Below are 19,597 nucleotides of genomic sequence, written 5' to 3'. Positions count from 1 at the left end.
AGACTGACCAGCAGGCACAGGAGGGGAGGTTGTTCCTTTGGGCAGCAGGAGTAATAGGTCTGAGTCAGGAGGTGAAGAGAGGCTGTCCCTGGTCCTCTGGACTGGACTGGACAGGAGGAACAGCTGGCCTGATCCCCTCCTCCCTCCAACAGTCTCAGGCCAGCGGCACAGGACTCTCCTGCTCTCCTCGTCTTGCTTCATGCCTGAAGAGACTCTGCAGCCAAAATGCTGTCTTTTCTTTCTGCTCTACCTGTCTCTGAACATACTTCCCGACCGCAGCCTGGCTGTTAGTCTGAGAGAGAGGGAGAGACAGATATCAGCACCGGCTCAGTACAGAGTGTCCGAGCAGCAGACTGCCCCTCCACCCGGCTTCACTGCTGGTCCCCAGGGAAACACTCACTGATCGACTGTCCAGGGCACTTATTTCCTTAAAAAGCAGGAAGCGGTCCTGATCTGTTTCTCTGTGGCAGGTTTCAGTGGGGCAGTCGGTGTGTCAGTACCTGTGAGGGCTTGGTGCTCTCCTCCATGTCATTGTGTCAGTGTGTCAGTGGGTCAGTCACTGCGTCACTGGGTCAGTCAGTGTGTCAGAACGTCAGTTAGTCTGTCAGTGTGTCAGTGGGTCAGTGAGTCAGTGGGTCAATGTGTCAGTCAGTGGTCAGTGTGTCAGTGGGTCAGTGGGTCAGTGGGTCAGTCAGTGAGATAGTGGGTCAGTCAGTGAGATAGTGGGTCAGTGTGACAGTGGGTCAGTCACTGCGTCACTGGGTCAGTCAGTGAGTCAGTCAGCGTGTCAGTGGGTCAGTCAGTGAGACAGTGGGTCAGTGTGTCAGTCAGTGAGACAGTGGGTCAGTGGTCAGTGTGACAGTGTGTCAGTCAGTGAGACAGTGGGTCAGTACCGTTGCTCTCTTGATGTACTCCTCCTGGGAGGCCTTGGCGTTCTCCTTCTTGCCTGCCCAGGCCTTCAGCGCGGAGGCCTGCAGCGCGCGGCCGTACGAGAAGGTCAGGGCCCAGGGCTTGTGCAGGGGGCACTTGTTGATGGCGTTGAGGTTGATGGAGGCCTCCTCCTCACTCTGCCCACCGGACAGGAACGTCACCCCTGGGACAGAGAGAGAGAGAGGGGCATCACACAACCGCCGGACCCCACACCCTCGAAATGTAACCCCCCTCACACTCCCGCGACCCCTGACCTGGCACAGCGGGGGGCACGGTGCGGCGCAGGGCGGTGACCGTTGCCATGGCAATCTCCTGGGGCGTGTATTTCTGGGTGCAGGCATGACCGGGGGTCACCATGTTGGGCTTCAGGAGTGTGCCCTCCAGGTACACGTGGTGATCGGATAGGGCCTTGTACACCGCGGCGAGCACCTGGAGGCACAGAAGCCACGTTTGTCACAACAGCAAGCGGACAAACTCACCGAGGAACAGATACAGCAGTGGAATTATTACAATGAGAAACAGCGCCCCCATGGTGCTCAGGCACAGCAGGGGAACTGCAGCTCAAAGGAGTTATTCCAGTGAGAAACAGCGCCCCCATGGTGCTCAGTCACAGCAGGGGACCTGCAGGTAAGTGGAATTATTCCAGTGAGAAACAGTGCCCCCATGGTGCTCAGGCACAACAGGGGAACTGCAGCTCAGTGGAATTATTCCAGTAAGAAACAGCACCCCCATGGTGCTCAGGCACAGCAGGGGAACCGCAGCACAAAGGAATTATTCCAGTGTGAAACAGCGCCCCCATGTTGCTCAGGCACAGCAGGGGACCTGCATCTCAGTGGAATTATTCCAGTGAGAAACAGCACCCCCATGGTGCTCAGGCAGAGCAGGAAAACTGCAGCTCACTGTAAGACCACTTCTAGGGGTAGCACAATAACGCACCAACGCCCCCTCTCCCACCCCACCCTTTTATTGACTCTCTCACCTTCTCAGTGATGTACTGGCAGCGCTTGAGGTCGTGGTCTCTGTCAGGCAGGATCTCGGGCTCCACGCAGCACAGACACGACGGCACAGCGTTAACACGGGCTGGGGCAGCGCTCGCAGGTGGGTGCACAGAGGAGCAGGCCCAGAGCTCACAGACTGGGACGCACACACACGCACGCACTGCTTCCAAATCAAAAACCTGAACTAGTCCAGTATGTCCAACTGATTACAGGGCCCACCAGTCCTACCGGGATTTTGGTTGTTCCACTGGGATTTGATTGTTGGAGTTCCTATTTTTTTTAGTTTGAGGAACCTTTTCTTTTTAAACCTGTTAAGTGGAAGGCTTCAGAAACGCATTGCTGAAACTCTCTGTTTACACCCCAGCTAGGGCTAGGGTCAGGAACATTTCTAACCTTGTCGCTGTTTTTTGGGGCCCAGGTAAAGCTCAGAAAACAGTGATGCTTAATTTTCTTCTTTTCCACATACTTAGTGCTGCATTTGACAGTACAGGATGTGTCCTACAAAACTACGTCAGAATGAAAGTGTTAGGAAAATGAATTTGATGGGGTAAACTCTCTCAGATGTTTCAATTCAAGTGGGAAAATAAATATAATTGATGTCGGAACTGAATGTGTCTCTTAACCCCCGACCCCGGCTCGTACCATCTGGCAGATGCTGGCGTAGCGGGCGAGGACGTTGGCGTTCTCGATGATGGCAAGATGGGAGGGGGTGGTGGGTGTGATCTTCAGCACGCAGCGCCACTTGGCGAAGCACAGCGCTCGTACAGCCCGTCCAGACCTGGGAGAGAGAGAGGGGTTAATACAGACACACTGACTGGACACTCCAGTACATTAACACTGCACTGAGAGAGAGAGAGGGGTTAATACAGACACACTGACTGGACACTCCAGTACATTAACACTGCACTGAGAGAGAGAGGGGTTAATACACACACACTGACTGGACACTCCAGTACATCCCCAAGCCTGTCTACACTCTAGGGGTGACAGGGCCTTCTCCTGCTGTGCCCCCAAACTCTGGAACTCTCTCCCCAAGTATATCAGAGAGTCTCCTTCTCTCAACTCCTTCAGATCCAGACTCAAACCTCCTTCTCTAGAAGAGTCTTTACTGACCTGGTCTCGTTCCTCACCCCTCTGCTCTTATTACTGCCACCCTCCACGGTCTCCCCTGTGTGTTGTCATTGTGTTTTATCTGGTGTAGTCTTCTTATTTATTGTCATTCAGTTAAGAACTTTGAGAAGCCACTTTTAAAGGTGCTAAATAAAATAAAGTTTATTATAAAAGCCAGTGCAGGTGTGTACAGAGACAGGAGCCCCAGAGTCTCTTATAAAAGCCAGTGCAGGTGTGTACAGAGACAGGAGCCCCAGAGTCTCTTATAAAAGCCAGTGCAGGTGTGTACAGAGACAGGAGCCCCAGAGTCTCTTATAAAAGCAGATGCCAGCGAGGGAGACTGCAGTAGTTCACAGTCTAGCGACTGCGAGATACTGCGGGAGACCGCAGCTATGTAGACATTTTCAGTGGTGTGATTGCAGTGCTTTGTAAAACCACCAGGTGGAGCAATGAAGCTTAGCGTGGCTCGTGGAGCAGTTGGGCTGTTGCCAGAAAACACCGGTTTCCATTCCTGGTCAGTGCTGAGGGACCATCCTTTTCCAATTATAGAATTAAGTTGTACGCTGTTTAGACTTATTAATTTTAAACTGTTATTATACTGGAGCTTGTGAACATGATGTGCCTCTTTCAGGTTTACATCCACATAGAGAAAATTCAAAGGTAAATTTTGGTAGCAGAAAATAATAACACTACGGTAATGTAATACATACCTAATGTACACACAGATGGTAATGATAGCTAAATATGAAAATGAACACAGAAATATTCTTTCTCTTTAATATAATTTAAATGATAAAATTTACACAATCACTATTCCTGAGGTCATCCTCTCCTTGCTAGTTCACAGGAGTGTGAATGACTGGAGCTTTATTGAGTCTCAGTACAAGTGATCTCTCACAGCAGGCAGAGCAGAGCCAAGAGTCGCAGGGGGAGGGATCGGAGGGGGGAGAGGAACTGTCCAGCCGGTGAGATAATCTGCTCTTGTTACAAACAGTCAGATCTGTGAACTGAAGAGCCTGCAGTGAGCTTCTGAAGCAGCAGGGGGTGCTGTTCCCCAGCATTAGATGAAGCTTCAAACACCTGTATTCTTCTTGATCCAGGGCCTGATGCTGAGCACCCGGGTAAGGACTTTGAGTGTGTTGGGGGCTTCGCAGTTCTCACTGGTTATAAAACTCACAACCCTGACCTGAACCCATCTGTTGTTCTCTTTACACACCACAGGGCCACCAGAGTCACCCTGTAATGAGAGAGAGAGAGAGAGAGAGAGAGAGAGAGAGAGAGAGAGAGAGAAAGAGAGCACACACTGCTGGTGGTGGAGGGGAGTCCCAATTACCTGTAAAGCGCTTTGAGTGGGGTGTCCAGAAAAGTGCTATATAAGTGTAAGAAATTATTATTATTATATTTTGGGTAAAGTAGAGTTGTAGTTACTCACAGTTCTGGGCAGTGTGCTGCAGTGAGAACCCAGCGACTACTGATCAGGGAGCCACCACATTCAAAATACTCTCCAGGTTTCGTGTTGACAGGAGTGATCTGAAGATAAACCATCCAGGGCCACTCTCCCTCTGATGCATCCTGACCACCCACTACAGAGCCCCTGGACAGAGGAGAGCTGGACACTGGAGAGATACAGAGGGGTTCATACAGAACAGGCTTGAGACCAGCCATCCAGGACCACTGTCCCTCCTTCACACCCTGACTGACCACTACAGAGCTCCTGGACAGGGGAGAGCTGGACACTGGAGACACACATAGGGGTTGTCATGATGGGTAGTTTTAACACACTCCCTTGTGTTTTAGTTGGTCTAGTAATTGTTAGACACTCCCTGGAGTAAGCTAGTGTGTGAGCTCGCAGGTGGCTGACCCGTGAGCGAACTGCTGACTCACCGTTCAAGTTCAGTTAAACACATTGCTTGTGTTGGAGATATTTTTATATAAACGAACCTTAAATTACGATATGGTGTCAGAAGCGGTCCTGCTGCAGTAAACACGGGTCGGGAAAGGAATTGCAGCAAACTGAACAAAGGGAAGAAAACTCCGGTGAAACTGGAGAAGTTCCAGCCGCCCCCAGTCTGCAGTCCTCAGGTAATACTGCTGGAAACTGGAATCGATTTAAACGGCGATTCGAAGTGTATTCATCGGCAGTTGTTGCGGATGAAAGAAGCGATGAAACCAAAGTTTCCATTTTATTACATATAATCGGGGAGGAAGCGCCGGAGGTTTAGAACAGCTTTCAGTCTGAAGCCCGAGAACGCGTGAAGTTAGAAGTTATACTGGATACGTGTGAAAATACTGCCTTCCGAAACGATACATGACTTATGAGAGACACGGATTCTCCACTTGTGCACAGAAACCAGGTGAAACGATTGATCGATATCTGAGTAGCGAATACGGAGCAAAACGTGAGTGTGGAGAGTTAACAGAACCTGTAATAAAAGATCAGGCACTCAGGGGAAGGTTGCTAAGAGAGTAAGATTTGGATGTGGAAAAAGCTGTCCGAATATGCAGGCAGCCGATACAGTAAAAGCGATGTGCAGGAAGAAAACTGTACGCGTGGTGACCAAAAAAGAAAACAAAAAGCATGCAATTACTGAGAGAAATAAAAAACGGTAATGAACAAATGCATGTGGACGTAGCGGACGTAGTGGTCTCTCCTAGACACACAAATCATGTATGTGAAGATACTGTAATCATTTTGTTATGATTTAGTTTTATTAGCCTAGTTATCAGTCTTGATTAAAATTTTGATCTTAAAATTATTTGAGTATAACATTGATTAATGTATAACCATATTACTACATATTCAAAAGCATTATTTAGGCAAAAAAACAGTCAAACCAAAATTCACAGGTTTATTTACTGGGTGATCAGAATCTTGACAGGAGTCTCAGAGCAACATCCTGCACAGCTTCTCTCCTGGAAGTGTCCTGTGAGTCTATGAGTTCTCCTCCTTCTCCTTTCCTGAACACACAGGGGATACAGCACCTCAACACCATCAAAGACTGACCACTAACATGACCAGTGGGAGATCCTGTGCAGTAAATACAGTTGTCAGCTGATTTCTAACTACAGAAATGTCATTGACAGACACAGAAAACCATTATACATTTTGCAAAAACATTGTACTTTAAAAATGCAGTGTAAGGGACATTGTAAAAGTGATTCACTGGTGGTTAAGGGGGAACGCCCTAGCCGAAGACAGGCGGCATTAAGGCCTGGACAACAGGACAGAGAAGGTGAGGCCACGTCAGGATGGTGCATGCTGGCATATGGCTGCAGGAGTTACAGGAGGCTCCTCAGGCCTGCAAGACGATGCTCTCTAGCGCTGTCAGGACACAGGGCAGCCCAGACTTAACCAAAGGAACTTTGAGTTGAATTACTGATTGTCAGTGGCAGTACATACAGCTCTTGACAGAGACCGGGTGCTGGAGGCCTGGGGCCACAACCAGAAGGAGGACATGATCTGCTCCCTGGCGAGTGGGTTTGGGTCACCTTGCAGCCCCGTTGGGAAGGAACGTTCCAGGTGCTGCTGACCACTGCATCGGCCGTCAGGCTGGAGGGGAAAGACCGCTGGATCCACGTCACTCACTGTCGGCGAGCTTCTCCAAGAGAAGCAGATTTGACCAGCTAAAGCTGTTGTATTCTGCCATTTTGCTGTTTGATGTAAGAGAAGTGGGTCCAACAGGGGACCAGGAACAACATAGGGATCAGGGAGAAAGGCTGTTTCTGTCAGTAAGGAATAATCAGAGCTCGTGCTGGGTATGTATTGCCAAACCACGTCACACGTTACAAGGAGGGCTGCCCTTGGGAGTCATTCCTTTTAATATGAATGACAATCTAGGTATACTAGATTGGACAAATGGAAGTACTCTGAACATATACAGTGGTGTGAAAAAGTGTTTGCCCCCTTCCTGATTTCTTATTTTTTTGCATGTTTGTCACACTGAAATGTTTCAGATCATCAAACAAATTGAAATATTAGAAATTGAATTCCGCTTTCCAAAAATGTGATAAACCACAGTTGATTTATGTTTTAACAGGGGGGCAATCACTTTTTCACACAGGGCCATGTAGGTTTGGATTTTTTTCCTCTTATTAATAAAAACCTTCATTTAAAAACTGCATTTTGTGTTTACTTGTGTTATCTTTGTCTAATATTTCAATTTGTAACTTAACGCAGCCGTATAGAGAAATAGCTAAAGGGCAGGGATGGAATCCCACAAATTTTGAGGGTTGGTATTTTAGGGTTTTGGGCTTTCATATGAAGAACAACAGAGCTTTCACTGGCCGATTATCACACTTGATTGGAAACGAAAATATAGAAAAGACGAGAGGAAAAAAAGAGAAAAGGATACTGCACTTCCCTCTGAGACAGAAATCAAATAGAACTTCTCACACTAAACAAACCGCCACAGGAAAAATAAACCCAATAAAAACAAAAAAATACACAATACAGAATAAGCTGATGTAACCCTGACTAAGGGGAGCCGGGTATTAGACTGGCTGTAACTGCTCACAGACGCAGCGCTGTCTACAAACTACAACTCCCATAAACACCTTGACCCACTTCCTGTCATCTGCGTCACAGTCCCTATTCCTCCTGGCTGTGGTGACGTCAGCGGGTCCCTCCCTGGTCTGGCAGCTTCACAGTCACCGGCGCACAAGAGACACTCACACGGGATTTCTTTTTTAAAAGTTTTTCTTAAAATTAGAAAAAAAACACGGGAGGGTTTCCAGAGATATTTACAGGTCAGGAGTACAGCAGGCTGGTAGCGAGTTATCTCACCCTCTCTTGTACATGTTGCTTTCCCCTGTTTAAAACCTTTACTGTAATATAACATGTTTAAACAACATCGTCATCATCTAAAATTACTATTATATTTATTACATCATCTTACTACCTTTCAGTAAACCCGTCTCCCAATATGAGCAGTAGGTCAGAGAGCTGGGAGAGAGTCAGCCTGTGTTCATGAGTCAGTGACGGGATTAATCTCCAAACTGACAGCAGGCAGCAGCTCAAGGTCTTTATCTGAATCCTCCGTACAGAAGACAGGATAGATCTTCTCCCCCTGAGCAAAGACCATGTCAGTGAAAGTGTAGAGATGAGCTCTGGACTCCACTGTTTAAAAAGAGACCTTCCTTTCCTCAATATCCATACACACCCCCAGCTTCCTGGGCCACAGACTGAGGGGGAGAGGGGTCACAGGGGCAGTGAGAGCAGAGAAACCAGCAGAGCCAGAGTTCAGACACCAGTAACCCTGCTGGGGAGAGGAGCTGATCCATCCTTTCCTCTCTGCTGACTCTCTGGTCACTCCTATTCTCCAGTATCGATTCACCTCAACCTCCCAGTAGTGTCTCCTTGAGGTGAAGGCCTCCCTGCTCACAACACAGGGATAGAGATCAAATCTGTGAGGATTGTCAGAGAGACTCTTCCTCTGTCCCCATCTCACTCTCTTCCCATCCTCAGACAGGCTGAGCTCACAGTGAGCTGTATCTGGGTCCAGAGTCACAACAGCTGGGGAATTAAACAGAAAACATCACAACATGCTCCAATTACATTCCAAATCAACTCCATTATACTGTGAAATGTCTTTGTCCCCAAACACACCAAGAGAGAAAAACAAGTAAGTTACTTATTACTTCTCTTCCCTTCCAGAGAAACGATATATTCTGTCATTTTTTCACTAAGTATTACACATGCAAGTGATCCCTAATATCCTCTAAATACATACATTAAACATTTGTTTTCACAGCGATGAAGCTTTATTTTTTTTAAACAACATTATTAATAAACACAGGACCGACCGGACTGCAGGAGAAACTACAGCCCGACCACTCGCTTTCAAACACTTCACAACCCACCACAGCGACCTGTATACTGTAAGAAACTGGACAGCCTGTCTGTTAAACCGGTTTATTTCAAATCCCAGTTCAGCAGCTCGTTCATCTTCTCTAAGACCATTTTCCAGATGAGGCAGAATAAAAAAGTGCTGAATTCAAAGACTGCATAATGCTCGTTTTTACAGAAGAAAATATAATGGAAAAAGCAAAACCTTGTTGAAATAAAGGACTTCATTCTTACTTTGAAAATGTGAAAAAAAATCCAAAGTATTCAAATTAAACTAGAAATAACAAGAATAATAATCTCTGATAGGAGACAGTGGAAGCAGTATTAACTCTTAATTCTTAATATATAATACTGAATAAATACTCTCCCTTTGTTTGCCTGTCAATATTAGTGAAAATCAAAGAGATTCCTTACCCCCTGTCCTGAGAGGAGGGCAATTCTCAGCTCAATACTCTACCGCCCCTTCCATTCACAGTGCTGGCATGAGTAACTGAAATTTACAGAAGCTTTTTTGTGTCACAGAGTGAAAGTATTTATTGTGGTTAGATGAGATAGTATTGTGTTTGAAAGCAGTAGTTAATTTGTGAACAATCCTGCCTACTGTTTGAATATCTGGTATTATATATGCAATAATATTGTCCTGTGTAAAGCAGCATTGACTTTAACAACAGAAGAATATCATCACACTCCTCTTTCTGGAAAAACAATAATCTAAAGGAGTACATGTCCTGTCCTGTACACATGAAGTACAGAAAGCTGTCTGTGAGTGTTCCAGAGTTAAACGTGTGTCGTTTTTACCATTTCTGTGACAAAGAGAATTGACACAGATTTCCAAATGTCTGTTACTCTTGATGTGAAACTGCAAAAACATGTCCTGTACAGGGTGTTTGCTCACTCTTTAAACACTGAATGGAATACATTTATGATGACTTATACCTCCTGTTGGCTTCCTGTCACTCTTACTGTTGGTCCCAGTAAACAGCAAGCCAGCAATGGACAAACTGTGTAACAGGCTGTGTGGGGGATAAATACCCCCAACACCCCAATCTTACCAGTACTAAGACACCTGATGGGCAAGAGTCTCAGACTCTTGAAACAGTCTACTAGTCTCTTACTGACTGGACCTGAGAGCTCTGTCAGGACACACAGATATGCCCCCTGTTCTGGGAAGAGTCCCTCATTTCCAAATAAATACCTCCTGACTGAGAGGCTATAGGCATCTGCCCCAGACAGGTAACCAGACAGGTGTAGTGGCACCAAACGATGAACCTTAAATTACAGCTCTCAGTAAACACATCACATTAAAATGTGCACATCTGAGAGTCCTGTAATTAATTCTGGCAGAGGGAACCCCTCCAGGCTCCCAGATTTCCTGCTGGTCCCCTTCAGTAGAAGCCTGCAGAGTACACTGTTCAGACTTTCACTCTTCAGATGAACTCTTCCACCTTCAATCAAACTCAGAAAGTCCAGAACAGGAGAATTCCTCTCAGCTACTCCATTTCTCTCTAATACAGTAATCACAAACAGAAACACCCTTTACACCAAGTTTTCCAACTTCACCTAAATCAGTACCAGTCACCTTCAATAACGAGACAGTGGAGCAGAAACACCAGAATATTCTACCACAGTGAATCCAAGCATAAATCACTCTCGTTCACTCTCACAACAAATTAAGAAGATACCCTCTCTCCTACTATAGAAGGACACATGATTTTGCTGAGAGGTGTCCTTTGCTCTGATTTTCCAGACAGATTAAGTCCTGAATGTTTCTTCCTGCTGACCCATCAGACTGGTTGATATGTGAAGAGAAGAAGCCATTTCTCAGACAACAGAGAGGCCTACAGAAAATTCCCACCATGGAACTTTGAATGATCTTCATAGCTCACTGAGATTTCACGTAGGATGTTACAGAAACATGAGATTGAAATACATCTCCTGTTTACACACCAGGAATAACCATCTCACTCTAAATAGACTTTTTAAATAGACTCAAGACCTCAATAACCCCAGACACTAGGGCTTAAAACAGCATCTCTGTCATCAAGAAGAGACAGACCTACCTGCAGCACTGCACAGCCACTGCCACTCTGAAACACAGAAATACAGACACTGTTTATCACAGACACACAATGGAGCACAGAGATACAGACACTGTTAATCACAGACACACACTGGAACACAGAGATACAGACACTGTTAATCACAGACACACACTGGAACACAGGGATACAGACACTGTTAATCACAGACACACACTGAAACACAGGGATACAGACATTGTTGATCACAGACACACACTGGAACATAGAGTTACAGACATTGTTAATCACGGTCACACACTGGAACAAAGAGATACAGACACGGTTAATCACACTTTCACACTGGAACGCAGAGATACAGACACTGTGAATCACAGTCAAACACTGGAACAGAGAGATACAGACACAGTTAATCACAGTCACACACTGGAACACAGAGATACAGACACTGTGAATCACAGACACACACTGGATCTCAGATATACAGACACTGTTAATCACAGTCACAAACTGGTCATAAGATGTCAGTACAGTCAGTCAGCAGAGTTTCCCACTGTGTACATACGTGATTTAGGTAGAGGAACTCGCTTCACAGGATCTGCAGAGGAGAAGTAGATCTTTATTGTATTAAAGACCATTCTTGCTTCTTACCTGTCATTATAGCAGAATTTATACTACAGTCTGCAGTCAGTCCATTTCAGGATCCCCAGTCTCCACTGCAGTGTGGATCAGAGTGTCAGTGAGTGTGAGCAGCAGTGGCTGTAAGACTGGAGTCTCACTCAATAAGACTGAGCAGCACAAGGCAATAAGACACACAGACACATCACAGGACACCCTGGAGTCTGGTGCTTGAGCCATTGAGAGAGATAAGAAAGAAACACAGTCTGTCCACAGCAGTGAGCAGTGATTTCATAAAGAACCAGCGGTGATACTGAGAACTGAGCATTGCTCAGTCATCATTGTCCTGTACCCACAGTGACCAGTATCACTGACTGAGAGACCTGTACCAACAGTGACCAGTATGCTTCACTGTGTGAATCAGTGTGTGTCAGAGTGTGTATCAGTTTCTGTATCACTGTTCCTGCTGTGTGTTTGAGCTCCAGGTATATTTCAGAGGGGAACTGTTGTGAAAACAGACTCACAGTGTAAAAGCTCTGCTCTGGACCCGGGCTCTGGAGTCAGCAGACTGTAGACTTCAGTCACTGGGGAGACACACAGAGAAATGTAGCATCAGGTCTGCAGTAACAGAGTAACAGGAATAACAGAGCTGTTCTTCTTCACTTGGGCCGTAGCTCCTATTGTAACAGGACTGTCCTACTGTATTGGTACTGTAGACACACACTGGAACACAGAGATACAGACACTGTTAATCAAATTAACACACGTTGTAACAGAACTGTTCTACTATACTGAGCCTGTAGCTCATATTAAAATGTTCCTGTTAAACTATATACAGCACAATATAACAATACAGTTTCTGTCATAAAGATTTGTGAGATTAGAGAATTTAAGTTATTTCACCTAGAATTTGAATCCTTGACTGATAAGCTGCTTTGATACATACAGTCACTGCACAGAAAATCCATTAACAATTTCACGAGGAATGACAACGCCCCGAAATCAAAGTGTGGCGAACTATTGGAGTGGATATTTGGCTTAACCCTCTTGGCTGAGGGCCGACCTCCTGGCCATTGCACAAAGAGGCCAGGACCCCCCTGCAAGGTAACCAAGGGGCAGCTGCAGAGCTGGAGTTGGGGTGGAGGTTGGATGCAAAAGACGCACATGAGGGAGAGGGAGATATTGCATTCGGTGTAGGAAGGACGAAGGAAGTGATCGCTTATCACTGTCGGCTGGGAATGATTGAGCGTGGTTGTTGTCATCCCTCCTGAACTTTAGTTAAATAAACTCTATATAAGAGAAAAACGTGACATTTATAAGTTAACCAGAAAGACATCAGTGTGTTTCTCCACTAACCTGTTGTGGAAATCTTTATTGATTCCTTCTTGCAGAGATCCTCCAGTCGCTCTTTCAGTCCAGAGACAGCTCTCCTCACTGCCTCAGGAGAGAAGTGTGGACTGACAGGGATGCTGGGTGAGTCTCCAGCTCCAGGAGGGACACAGACAGACTGGAAATTCTGCAGCAGGGAAGAGAAAGAGGAGTTTCCAGTCAAACACAACACACAATCCTGGGGAGAAGCCAGGAGCAGCTCTGTGTGAGAGACACCCTTCTGTACTGCAGAGTCACAGAGCAGTGATGTTACCTGGAGGAAATGGATGTGATCCTCTGTGTGGGAGAGCTGGTTCAGCTCAGAGTCTCTCCTCTTCAGCTCAGTAATCTCCTTCTCCAGTTGCTCTAGAAGTCCTTCAGCCTGACTCACTGCAGCCCTCTCTTGAGCTCTGATCAGCTGTGTGACCTCAGAGCGTGTTCTCTCAATGAAGCGGATCAGCTCAGTAAAGATCCTGTCAGTGTCCTGTACTGCTGTGCTTGCAGATCTCTGAGGGAGGAGACACACACTGGATTATTACACAGGAAAACACTCAAACTACATTATGCTGTATGATCTGTTTCCAAAGGGTACTGTCCAGTGTCCAGCTGTGGAAATGTGTGCCAGTGTGTCCACTCCTCTGTTCAATACCCACTCTGAGTGACTCCACAGCCTGTCTCAGTTCCTGCAGTTCCTTCTCTCTCTCCTGTAGTCTCTGCTGGGTTTGTGTCTGTGTCGCCCCCAGCTGCTTCTGTGGAGAAACAGAGACACTCAGGACATTTCTGCTGTAAGAGAATCACGTCACAGAAACACCCCTTAGAGTCACCCTGGAAAATTCACACTCTCTATCCCTGATGTCTAATCCACACGAGATGTTTCCTGGTCCTGTCTGACACGCTCCTGTTTCTTGTCTAATCTACACCGGCAGCATGTGCAGCGCAGCAGACACCTGACACCTGGGTCTGCACATCTGTATGTGAAGTGAAATGTAAAAATGAAATAATCATGTTTCTAATTATATATAAAACATAATCTAGAGATCTCAGATTTCATTAATCTCAATATAGTGTCCTGACTGCTCTCTGCATCTCCAAACAGAGGATTTCAGCAGTGCTGATGAGCCCTGTTGCTACTAGTTTCCCCTGCAGTCAGTTGAGACCCCGTGGCTGAATGTGCTTGACCTCTGGAGGAGGTTCTGGACCAGGCAGACCATGTGTCCGACCACATCTCACATCCTGTCTGCTTCCGGGAAAATTCAGATCATTTCAGAGAACAAAAGGAAACATGTTCTGTGTCAGATTGACTTCAGCAGAGCCCAGCGTGAGTCTTGTATTTAATAGCGCATGTGAAGATATTATTAAACACTGGAGGCAGTAAAACAAAGAGTGAAAGCTGGATGGAACAAGTGGAGAGAAATAACTGGAATAATCTGTGACAGGAAAATTCCCAGAAAATTAAAGTGCAAAATGTACAAGACTGTGATTAGACCTGTACTACTATATGGAGCTGAATGCTTGGCAGTTGGAAAGAGGGAAGAGAACTTGATGAGAAGAACTGAAATGAGGATGTTGAGATGGATTCTGCAGATTTCAATGAAGGATAAGATCAGAAATGAAGAAATCCGTAGACGATGTAGGGTGGTGGATGTGGTTGAGAAGATGCGAGAGGCGAGGTTACGGTGGTATGGACATATCATGAGGAGGGACGTTGAGGAAGTAACAAAGAGGGTAATGGAATTTGAGGTGGAAGGTAACAGAGGAAGAGGCAGGCCTAGAAAGAGATGGATAGATTGTGTGAGAAAAGATATGGAGGAATGTGAAGTGAGTGAGGAAGATGTGCTCGACAGAGACAAATGGAGAAGAGCAACCAAAGCAGCTGACCCCAGGACAGTCTGGGACTAAGGCTGTGAAAAAGAAGAAGAAGAAGAAGAAGAAGAAGATGTGAAGATATTATACCACAGTTAACTGTTTTTTGTGTCTGAGATCCACCACCTGCCTATTAGATCCCCTTCCCAGCACTTTATTTCAATCCTGTTTCTCTGTTTTCTGCCCCATAGTCCTCAATATAATAAATGAATCCTTGAGCACTGATGTGGTACCAGAGGCTTCACAACTGCTGCTGTTACCCCTGCGTGAAAAAAAAAGAATCAAGGGTCTCGATAACCTAAACAAATGTCGACCTATATCCAACATTCATACCCTTTCATTACCTTTTCTTGCAAAAATTTTAGAATGTGCTGCTAGATTTCAGTTAAAGAATCCTCTTTAAACTCCAATCTGGTTTCAGACAACTTCACAGCACAAAAACCACCCTGGTCAAAGTCACTAACGATCTTCTAATGACTTCTGATTCTGGTTCTCTTTCTGTCCTCATTCTTACTGAGCTCAGTGCTGCTTTCGACACTGTCAGCCATGACCTCTCACTTTCTTGTCTTGAGACGGTGTTTGGAGTTTCTGACACTGCTCTTCAATGGTTCCAGTCTTACCTCACTGATCACTTTCACTTTGTCTCTCTCGGCGATTGTAGCTCTGAAATTGGACAAATTAAGTCTGGTCTTCCTCAGGTGTTGACACTGGCCCCCTACCCTTCAGCATGTATGAGTTCTGATGATACTCAAATCTGCAGTACAGTCTGTCCATACTAAACTGACACTGACATGTCTCTGCTCTAATTGCTTCTCTGACATAAACACATGGACGACTCACAATTTCCTTCATTTAAACTGCGACAAGACAGAAGTCATGCTTCTTGGCACACCAATGCAGTATCCTTATCTGTGGATGACACTGTACTGGAGTCACAGACAAAATTGAAGAACTTGGGGGTGATATCTGATCCAGGATGACATATTCAACAAATTATCAAAACATCATTCTTCCACCTCAGAAATACTGCCAGGCTGCGTCCTATGTTAGAGCTAACTGTTGCTGAAAAGCTTGTCAACTCTTTCATCTTTCCTCTTATTGACTACAGTAACACTCCACTCACTGGGGTATCTAAACCAACACTGAACAAAATTCAGTATGTCCAGAATTTGACAGCCAGGATTCTGACCAGGTCTAGTGCAACTGATCACATTACTCCTTTCCTGGAATCCTTGCACTGGCTTCCTATCAGGTTTCATGTCGACTTCAATGTCCTCATGCTCCCCTTAAAGTCTCTGCATGGCTTGACACCTCAGTACCTGTCAGAGTTACTATCATCCTACTCCCCACCTCACAACCTTCACTCTTCTAATCCTGGTCTCCTGTCTGTCCTCCAAACCAGCACTCTCGGTGACAGGGCTTCTCCTGCTGCAGCCCAAAGCTCTGGAATTCTATCCCTATGGGTATCATAGAGTCACTTTCTCTGAGCTCTTTCAAATTCAGACTCACAATCTTCTATTCATTCATTCAAGAGCTTAAATTTAACTGGGTCTGTTTCTACCCTTTGCTTTTTTTACCACCTCTTGTAAAGGTGTCATATAAAAATAATGTTTATTATTATTGATCATACAGTTGTGGTGAAATTAAAGTAGGACTTCTTTAATGAGGATGCAGTCTGTTCTAGAGGTGTTGAGTGTGCTGTGCATTAATGAGGGTGCAGTCTGTTCTAGAGGTGTTGAGTGTGCTGTGCATTAATGAGGGTGCAGTCTGTTCTAGAGGTGTTGAGTGTGCTGTGCATTAATGAGGGTGCAGTCTGTTCTAGAGGTGTTGAGTGTGCTGTGTAGTTGTACAGGTTCATTGATGCTACAAGAGGACAGTAAAGAGGGAAACAGTGAAGGAGAGGAGGAGGAGATAATGAACAACAGACAGAAGAACAGGAGACACTTCAGAGACACAACCAGTGTGGATCACAGCTGAGTACATGAGCAGGACTCAGCTGTCACGCCCTCTACAGCCAGAGGGCGCTCCTTCTCTGTCCTGTCCCTGGTTTCCGGTCTGCTGTCCTTCCTGTCCCTCTCTTTCCCTTGGGCTATATATTTCCGGGTCTTGCACTCTGTCCTGACTCAGCACTGACGTTCGGATGTCCTGAGACCCGCCTAGCACCAGGGCGCCCCACGTCCGCTCCCTGAGGGCATAGGTTTCTATACGGCAATCCTGAACTCTTTGCACTAATGAGCCCGGGCCTTTTTCCCGTCTCGCCGCTACGCATATGGGTCTTTTTCCGCTCTCCTGCTCCCCACGGTTAGTCCCTTTGGACGTCCGTGACATCAGCAGTGGAGATCCAGCATTACAGATACAGTAAATACAGTCCAGAGATCACTTGGAGCCCCAGATATACTACATATCCTTTTTACATGTTGTACTAGACACTTTAAATACATACTCAAAGTCCTCACCTGTTTTTCTGTCCTTCCTGCTGCAGCTGAGACAGTATCATGGCCTCTGTGTTCATCCATTACACAAAGATAACAAACACACTTCTCATCAGTACGGCAATAGACCTCCAGAGGTTTGTCATGAGTGGAGCAGATCTTCTCCTGCAGTTGTCCTGTGGCATCAACCAGCTTGTGTTTTTTTCCTGGATTGAGCTCATTGTGTAGATCGAGGTGAGTCTGACAGTAAGAGGCCAGACACACCAGACAGGATTTCACAGCTCCCCTCTGTCTCCCAGTGCAGACATCACACAGCACATCTCCAGGGCCAGCAGGACTGTGAGCAGGAGGAGGACCACTGAGCCCTGTCTCCTTCAGTTTCTCCACCACTTCAGCCAGGATGGTGTTCCTGTGAAGATCAGGTCTTGGGGTGAAGGTCTGTCTGCACTGGGGGCAGCTGTAGATCCCAGTCTGATCTTCCTGATCCCAGCAGTTCTTAATACAGCCCTTACAGTAACTGTGTCCACAGAGCAGAGTCACTGGATCCTTCAGCAAATCCAGACACTCTGAGCACCTGAACTGGTCCTGAGAAAATGGAAAAGTGCCTTCTGCCATTTTTCTGACAAGTAAAAGCTGCACAGAGAGGAACAGTAGAGACAGAGCTGCAGTGAGGCTGTTTGAAACGAAACTGATTGACATTTCCTGGATCTGCAGGGTTATTAGCGGATGTGGTTTAATGCTGCAGTTATGAAACGGCTTTGGTGGTTGTTGGTGGTTGTTGTTTAAAAGAAGGTCTGGTGTTGTAGGGGAGGTGTTTAATTAAAATTAAAGGTTTTAATTTTACATTTAAATTTAATTAAAGTATTTTTAATAAACTTGGATGTTAGTAGCTGCTCATGTGGAGTCAATCCAGTTGTTTGTGTTCCCAATAATCAAAACAATAAAATACTAACTCACTCACACAGCATGAGAAGATCAGAGCATGATGGTGACAGACAAGAGGAGGCCAGCTGGCCCATCCAGCTGTTTAATCGTTGGGAGTTATTTGGCTCCAGGATCTCCTCCAGCTGTGTTTTGACAGAGGGGTGTCACAGCTCCACATGGTGCAGAGGATTTCACTGTCCGGGTGTGAGCTCTTACTGCGAGCAGTCCAGCCTGCTGTGTCTCTCTCTCCAGGCCAGTGAGCCCAGCCTGCTGTCTGGCTCTGCCCTGCAGCATGTGGGCCAGCAGGGTACGTCCAGGGCTTCGTGCTTCACCTGCGCAGTGACCCCCCTGTGAGCCGCACAGACCTGCGGAGCGCTGCAGAGAGTCACGAGCCCATCTCTCCCCCGAGAGACGCTGGAGGAGCAGATGGACAGGGCAGTGTCATGTGGGTGTGATTGTGATCTCCATCCACCCAGCGCAACAGCAAGCCCCTGATCTCTGTGTGCAGCAGCTCTCCTTCCATCCACAGGGACTGACAACACCCCGCGTGTCTGATAATTGCTAAAAACTAATTAGTCTGACCATCTCATCTCATGTTACTCTAAGGGGTTGTGAAACCTGTTTCACACTCCCACCACTGTTTGTGTAAAGTAGTACTCCTGTGCTGTGATGGAAACCCACTTTCTTGTCAACACCTCTGAGAAGTTAATCAGTCTGGATACAGTAAGAAAAGCCAGGATTTTGTCCTGAGAAAATTTGGATTTTTGAGAAAAGCCAGGATTTTGTCCTCAAGTCTTTTAAAACAAAGGTATCCAAAGACACAAGCAAGTTCCCTCTTTTAGGAAGAAAACCACAAGCAAATGGGATCCTTAATACAAACACCAAACTGCAGGATTACTCACTTTGTCCTTTGTCCAAGACAAGCCACCACCAAAAATAAGACTTTCAAATCGTTCTCAAACAAAAGACCCCTAACTCCAGATGCAGGTGCTCAGAACACGCAGTATATCTTCCTAATACAGTAAAGGTCTTGCGGTGCATTGCGTTATGCAGTTCGCTGGTTGAAGATGATCAATAAGTGGTGCATTAGATGTTAGTGAAACGATTGCTTCATTGAATCTGTATCTCTACTGTGCATGTTTAAATCCACTTCATATGGAATATTAATATGGAATTGTACAGATGCAGCCATTCAAAACAAGCGGGCGATTCCGCATTATTTTGCGGTGCGCTTTACACAGTCTACCGCGAGTTACCGTAAATTCTCCTATAATACCGCAAGTAAAATAATAGTATCTGGAATTTCCACAAGGTGGAGCTAATAAAGCTCAACCTCTCATGTTTGAGCTGTCGCCATCAAAGTCTTTAACGAAGATATTACTAATAGTATTAATAATGAATGACCTTGGACAAGCTGTAAACTCAAAGTATTGCCCTGGTCCACATTCTTTTTTTCATTGACCGTCTTTG

At 45.9% G+C, this 19,597-nt stretch overlaps 2 protein-coding genes across 5 annotated transcripts in view; both read right to left on the bottom strand.

Moving 5' to 3' along the window:
• Nucleotides 1-4,945, bottom strand: part of LOC148659677 (fructose-bisphosphate aldolase A-like) — a 91,336-nt gene extending 86,391 nt beyond the window's left edge. The window contains exons 1-6 of the mRNA XM_088638124.1: nt 4,923-4,945; nt 4,225-4,275; nt 2,571-2,706; nt 1,910-2,056; nt 1,185-1,359; nt 894-1,093 (exon numbers count right to left, since the gene is read on the bottom strand). Coding sequence (XP_088494250.1) covers nt 894-1,093; nt 1,185-1,359; nt 1,910-2,056; nt 2,571-2,706; nt 4,225-4,275; nt 4,923-4,945 — 732 coding nt within the window. The remainder of the gene's footprint in view (nt 1-893; nt 1,094-1,184; nt 1,360-1,909; nt 2,057-2,570; nt 2,707-4,224; nt 4,276-4,922) is intronic.
• A 928-nt stretch (nt 4,946-5,873) lies between these two features.
• On the bottom strand, nt 5,874-17,876 carry LOC148659676 (E3 ubiquitin/ISG15 ligase TRIM25-like). 4 transcript variants are annotated; one of them, XM_088637440.1, is made up of 8 exons: nt 17,228-17,876; nt 13,562-13,657; nt 13,183-13,416; nt 12,897-13,056; nt 12,065-12,124; nt 11,488-11,520; nt 10,944-10,970; nt 5,874-8,550 (listed from the first exon to the last, which is right to left on the bottom strand). In XM_088637440.1, the coding sequence occupies exons 1-8, from the start codon at nt 17,816-17,818 to the stop codon at nt 8,159-8,161; spliced, it is 1,593 nt and encodes a 530-aa protein (XP_088493566.1). In that variant the 5' UTR covers nt 17,819-17,876; the 3' UTR covers nt 5,874-8,158. The 4 variants fall into 4 exon arrangements, with proteins under 4 accessions (XP_088493566.1, XP_088493567.1, XP_088493568.1 ...); XM_088637442.1 differs by lacking the exon at nt 5,874-8,550 and adding an exon at nt 8,934-10,388; XM_088637441.1 differs by lacking the exons at nt 10,944-10,970; nt 11,488-11,520.
• Nucleotides 17,877-19,597: the final 1,721 nt, after the last annotated feature.

Source organism: Lepisosteus platostomus, chromosome 6, assembly GCF_059453375.1.
Source record: "Lepisosteus platostomus isolate fLepPlt1 chromosome 6, fLepPlt1.hap1, whole genome shotgun sequence".
NCBI lineage: Eukaryota > Metazoa > Chordata > Actinopteri > Semionotiformes > Lepisosteidae > Lepisosteus > Lepisosteus platostomus.
Note: the sequence above shows the minus strand (reverse complement) of the source record. Positions and strands in the feature narration are given on the sequence as shown.

Bases quoted from the DNA above. Each gene is read 5' to 3' on its own strand.
- LOC148659676 (XM_088637440.1), bottom strand. From the start codon at position 17,818: ATGGCAGAAGGCACTTTTCCATTTTCTCAGGACCAGTTCAGGTGCTCA. The intron at 13,658-17,227 runs GTGAGGACTTTG...GTTTCTCCACAG, and splicing joins CAGGAAGGACAGAAAAACAG to AAGCAGCTGGGGGCGACACA. The intron at 11,521-12,064 runs GTGAGTCTGTTT...TCTCCTCTGCAG, and splicing joins CAGAGCAGAGCTTTTACACT to ATCCTGTGAAGCGAGTTCCT.